This window comes from Tenrec ecaudatus, chromosome 10 (assembly GCF_050624435.1).
Source record: "Tenrec ecaudatus isolate mTenEca1 chromosome 10, mTenEca1.hap1, whole genome shotgun sequence".
Lineage (NCBI taxonomy): Eukaryota > Metazoa > Chordata > Mammalia > Afrosoricida > Tenrecidae > Tenrec > Tenrec ecaudatus.
In genome coordinates, this window is record NC_134539.1 from 48696748 (window position 1) to 48702687 (window position 5940).

General features: G+C 47.1%; 1 protein-coding gene across 2 annotated transcripts; it reads left to right on the top strand.

The window, feature by feature from the left end:
* Window positions 1–394: 394 nt before the first annotated feature.
* On the top strand, window positions 395–5621 carry GNG10 (G protein subunit gamma 10). 2 transcript variants are annotated; one of them, XM_075560317.1, is made up of 3 exons: window positions 395–681; window positions 3156–3291; window positions 4704–5621. In XM_075560317.1, exons 1-2 carry the CDS (start codon window positions 601–603, stop codon window positions 3279–3281), a joined length of 207 nt encoding a protein of 68 aa, XP_075416432.1. In that variant the 5' UTR covers window positions 395–600; the 3' UTR covers window positions 3282–3291; window positions 4704–5621. The 2 variants fall into 2 exon arrangements, with proteins under 2 accessions (XP_075416432.1, XP_075416431.1); XM_075560316.1 differs by having other exon boundaries at window positions 420–681; window positions 3156–3287.
* The last annotated feature ends 319 nt before the right edge of the window (window positions 5622–5940 follow it).

The window sequence follows — 5940 nt, forward strand, 5'->3', positions numbered from 1 at the left end:
GGAAACTTTGTGTCGGAGTTTCATTTGTACAAGCCAGTGGATTACCTTTGACAGTCAACTTAAGTGGGTGCTAACAATCTAAGGAGATGTTAGGATAGGTAAAGTGACGGAAGATCACAAGGTTCCATAGATTAGGATGGGAGTTCTGTGACAGGAATGCACAGTTTAAAGGCGCAGCAGAATAGAAACTGCTGAAAGTTAAACAGGCTGGAGAAGTGTGTGAATTTCATTTTCTTCCATATCCTCCTCTGAGATGTCTGGGCCGGGAATTGTGCCCATCTTACTAGCTGATTCATGGGAATTGGACCGTTCTTTCTGGGGAGCCCTCAGCCTCGGCGTGCCCTTCACGTCACACTTGGCCCCAGCCCCAGGGCGCTTTGCGGACCCCACGCGCGCCGTCGGTGCCCGGCCGGGGGCGCGCACACACACGCAGGGATCCTCGTGCTCGGAGCCCACGCTCGCTCGCCAGGGGCGCTCGCCCCGTGGAGGGGCGCGCCGAGGGGCGGGCGCAGCCGATTCCCCGCCCGGGGGCGGCGCCGGGCTCCGGGCCTTGCAGTCGGGCGGTCCCTGCACAGCCCCTCGCCTGCCCGCGCCGCCGCCATGTCTTCCGGGCCCAGCGTGAACGCCCTGCAGCGCCTGGTGGAGCAGCTCAAGCTGGAAGCCAGCGTGGAGAGGATCAAGGTGAGCGCCGGCGCGGCAGCGCCTGCTCCTGGGCGAGGCGGGCCGCCCCTACGCGCCCCCGTGCTCCCCCGAGGAGGCCGGCAGCCCCCGAGCGGAAGTGGCCGCTGATCTGGGCCCGAGCGCCGGCCGAGGGCCAGCTCCCTCGGCGACCCAGGTTTGCAGCAGCCCCTCCGCGGGTGGGAGGCGCCCCGGCCCGATGCGGTGCTCGGCCGGGTGGGCGCCCTTGCAGGACCGTCCCGGGACCGGGGGAAGGAGGAGGATGCGCGGTCTCGGGGAGGGGGCGGGGGGGGGGGAGAGCGGGGGCGGGGGCAGGGCTGGTGGCCCTCGGGGACATTTCCTCCGCAGACCATTAGACCTCGTTGCGGCGTGGACCGTGTGCAGGGAAGCAGGATGGACACGAGACCTGCCACGCAAGTGACACGCTGGTGGCCCGGGCTCGGCTTCGGCTGGAGAATGGAGTCCAGAGATGGGGAAGGGATTCGTGGACAGGAATTGATGATAGAGTGATAGGATGAGAGGGAGAGGGAAGAGGGTGCTCCCGTTTCCGAGTGGTGACGGGATGGATGGCCTGGCCATTCGCTGAGGCAGAGGGAAGAACAGGCTGGAGGAATAATGAATGTTTGGGACTTTGTGTGGACTTTGACAGATGTCCAGGTGGTTTGGGGGACTATATGGGCTGAAACTCGTTGCAGAACAAAGCTCAAAGAGCAATTCATTAAAAGCCCAACAGGTAACTCATGACACCACCAGGACTCTAGTATTCCGGGTACTAGAAACAGGGCGATTTGGGTGGGAAAAGATAAACAATAAGCAAATTAACCAATATGTAACGTGATTGCAGGTACGGAGGTTGTAAAAACAATGTAAGGGAATATAACTTGGGGAATGTGGAGAGGTTTCAATGACAATGTACTGCTATCTCTGTAGAAGTAGAATTCCGATTGTAATCGGATACTTTTTCCCCCCTTAGGAAATCTGATTTAAAGGGAAAGAAGAGTCATTTTTATATGTAAGAAAAAGAAGGACCTATTTCTAGGTTGAGGGGAAGGTTCAATCCCAATGTTTACATTGGGGAAGAAACAGATGGAGAGGAAATGTAGGAGGTAAAGGAGACAAGGGTTGGTGGAAGCTTGGGGTTCCCGGGACACCTTCCTGGGCCAGAAGAAAGGACGTGTAAAGACAGATGGCACTAGAAGTGGGCTTACACCCTTGTCTGATGATGGCTTCGTCAATTAGGAAGCCAAAGGCGACCAATGGAGTCACCGACTAGGAACTGGAGGCTAGGGCTGTTGAGAATGAGATTGAACTAGGCACACACACACTTAGATACGTTATGATTCTGAATACTCGGGGACTGTCGGAATGGAGACTGATAGCTCTACTTGGGATTTTCCCTCCTCCTGTAGCTCTTGGGCACCCAGGAAATGGGTGGCGTGGGTACTTGGCAAGGCTTCTTTCCGGCAGCACTTGGTAAAATCACAACAGTACAGGGGCTGGTCTGTCTCATGCCAGGGCTCAGTGTTGGACGTATTCAGCATTTACAGAGACGTCTTCGCACTGACAAACTTGTAAACGGGTGAATAAGCCAGGGCACGAATGTTACACTATATATCAAGGGGTGATCGCTCCTCAGTGATTAGAATGCTGTGTGGGAGTAGCTCCCCCCCCCCCAAAGCTATGCAGAAGCATGTGCTCAGATTACTGGAAATCGGATCATCTGGGGGAGGATTCTTTTACCTCCCATCACTTGCAGTAGATAAATGATAACCACTTACGTCCTTTATTCTTTTTGCATATCCTCACCTTAACTTTTCGACCATGTACTTTAGAGTAGGATCCAGTTAGTCCACCGGATCCCACTTTTCCGGGAGTCCTGGGATCAGTAAATTTAAGAAAGGAGTAGCAAACAGAGTAGCTTGCCCAAAGTGATACAAGTGCATGTTACAGAAATTCAAGTAGTACGTAACAGATTTTAGTCCAGATAGCCCGTCTGCTTGCAGGGAGCACACTCTCATCGCTCAGCAGACTGCCTCAGGACCACACTTGACCAACTTTATCTGAGAACTTGGAGCAGACGAGATAAGGCTTCCATCCTCAAAGCAGTAGAACAGTTTGCTCACATGACAAACCTGGGTCTCTTGTTCTTTTTATACTTGAGACTCTGTGAAGGGCGCTTCAAGAATGAGCTAGTTCTTCATCAATTCAACCTCGAAACTAGGAACCTAAGTGGGTCAAAGGTACTTTTTTCCCCCCTCTTACCTTTTGAAGCTACTAAACCAAGAATGCCTACATCAAAGTTCATACAGGCAGTAAAGTTTCACTTTTGAAGTTCAGATGTAAGAACTTCCATCAAAAAGGGGTTTTTGGAAATGGCAAAGAGCGTGACCTTTCCCAGGTTGGACGATAGTTTTCAGATCACAATGGCAACTGGTCAGATGTGAGCAGGGTGTCAAGCTGTCCTTCCTTTGTTGTAGGTTTCTCAGGCAGCTGCAGAGCTTCAACAGTACTGCATGCAGAACGCCTGCAAGGACGCCCTCTTGGTCGGGGTTCCAGCAGGAAGCAACCCCTTCCGGGAGCCCCGATCCTGCGCTTTACTCTGAAGACTAGTAAGTAAGTGGTGATGTGCCATGCCATCGTGGGACCCTGACCTTAGCACAAGACGTCTCAAAGGATTTGAGAAGATTTCTAATTCTTGAGGGAACTAATATAACAAACAGCAAAATGTACACATTTCCCTGCAGAATACCTCTGACCTACTGCTCCCATGCGCGCACAACACTCGAATTCAGAGTCTCCGTCTCCTTGCTATCAATCACGATAGTACTCTTCTTGGTGTACTTGAACACTGAATTGCCCAGAAGTCATGTCTTGACTGTCACCCCTCTCTGAGTGGTGATCTGTTGCTTGTTGCTGTCAACCCGGAGGCCCCTGGTGGCGTAGTGGTTCCAAGTCCGGCTGCCACTTACAAGGCCGGATGTTGGAAACCGCCAGCCACCCTGTGGGAGAAAAAAAAAGTTTTCGACTCCTTCAGAAAGTTGATGTTTCGGAAACCCACAGCGATAGTGCTACTCTGTCCTGTCAGGTTGCTGTGAGTCCGCATCCCCCCTCTCTGCCTTTTTTCACTAGGACCTGGCTGGCTTTCTCAAGAAGAAATCTGTCTAATGTGGTCTGCTGTTGGTGTTCCCTAACGTGCTTTCTAAAAGGGTTTACTAAGTTCTCCTTAACAACATCAGTAACACGGTTAACCAGCTCCTTTTCAGGATGACCCTTTCAAAAAAACCTTCTTAGGACCCATGTTATTTATCTAAAAGCAGCAGAGAAAGCCACAAAAACTAAGAAAATTACAGCAAAATGCCTGGAACGCAACTGCAAAAGGTAGAAACAAAGCATACTAACAACGCCCAACTAATGCCGAGTGACTCAAGCAGGAACTGCTTTTGTTTACAAACATCACATGTGATCTTTTGTGTGAGCTCCGACGCAAAATTTTCTTGACATTTCACGTCAAAATCTGATTATGTCAAATACGGATGCGGTCAAGTACCAGGGTTCTACTGTACACACACACACACACACACACACACACACACACACACACACTTTGTATTATTTAATGGTAAAGAGCAGAAATTACTGGAGTGTTTTTCAGATTTAGTATGTGCTCTAAGGGATGTTCATAAAATAAGTAATCATCTTAGCTTCTTTTTCATATAGTTGCAAAAGGAAATTATTCACATTTAGAAAAATGAAGTAATCTTACCATCGGGTACCAGTGCACCTTATGATGGTGAAATGGCCTCATTAGTGGTATTAAAATATCCATCCTGTGCTAACATGGCTTTTTCCTTTTCCAAACCCCCTTTCATTGGTGCTGTTCATTCAACAGCATGCGTCGGAATTTTGTGTGTGCCAACCTGTCACTTTGTATTCTGAGAATACAAAACTACTCTCTGGGGTGATGGCTTGTTAATTCTATGAACAGATTTCACTAAAGAGAACACTTTGTAAACTCTTTCTAACAGGAAGAAGTTCGCTGAGGAATGCCTTCAAGGACGAGTGGATGACTGCCTGCCTCCAAGTCGCAAGACATTTTTCTCTAGCCAAACAACTTTCAGCTATTTGAGACCTTTCCTGTGGCCTGGTACTATAGCCAACATTCTATAAAAATTGATGTATTTCTGTTCAATTAAGAAAGAGTAGATCTTTACAGAATAATGGCCTGGTTCTTTTGGTGAAGTGCATTACACTTAAGACAAACAAAAAGCTTGCCATCAAACTTACCCAAATACACCTTTTTCATAAGGGAATTGTTGTTTTTCTATGCCTGGAGTACCATCTATGTTATATTTATTGGATATTTACATTTTAAAGAGGAAAGCATTTCTGTTAATTTTTTTAAATGGAGTATTTATAATTTTTCCTAAGGTCTTTATACCTTAACAAAATTTCCTATCGCATTTCTAAATGAAGATAAGCAAGTACAGGCAGTCCCCAGGTTTTGAACGAATTCCATTCCTAGGTCTGTCTTTCAGTTGAATTTTATCTGTGTCGGACTGTGAGGTTCATGTCTAACATTGCTTGGTCAAATGTTTGTCTTAGTATATAGTGTACTTTTCTTTGTATAACATTAAAGAAACACTTCCAGATAATAAAGCATCTTTGACATAATAATATAGTAAAATATAATAACGCTTTGATGCACATTGTAAAGTAGTTCCCGCTTGTTATCATGAACCATTGTGTGCACCTTGAGTTTTTAATAATAGGCTTCCTAAGAATGGGTTGCAACAGTGGCCTACAATCGTAGGTGAATCAGTTCATAATCAGAAGGACTGCCTGAATAAAGATTTGAGGAAGAATAGGCTTTACTAAGTGATGCCTTGATTTTTCTAAACACAAAGAGCTTTATTTTTTAACACTAAACATGGGAGCTGTTTCTTCTCAGATTAGCTGGAAAGAGTTACGTTGTGTTGTAAATTAGGTTGCCCTATCTTCTGTCTGAAGCAGATTTGGCTATTGTTTTAAATTCCTTTGATTTGGTTTGGGATACTTTTCAAAGAGTATTTTGTATTTGTGATAATCTTTGAGGGAATTGGAAATAAAATTTATGCTTAATTCATTTTCTATGACAAGAAAATCTTGTGTAGAGTTTTTGGGGTTTTTTTGGGTGGGGGTGTCTTAAGGCTTCAAGGATTTCCATTTCCTTGTGAGATTCAGTGCTGAAAAGGGGAGGCGACACTTTATTACTTGTAGAATTCT

Excerpts from the sequence above, each read along its gene's own strand:
- GNG10 (XM_075560317.1), top strand. The coding sequence starts at position 601 with ATGTCTTCCGGGCCCAGCGTGAACGCCCTGCAGCGCCTGGTGGAGCAG. Across the intron at positions 682-3,155 it reads CCAGCGTGGAGAGGATCAAG|GTTTCTCAGGCAGCTGCAGA; the intron begins GTGAGCGCCGGC and ends CCTTTGTTGTAG.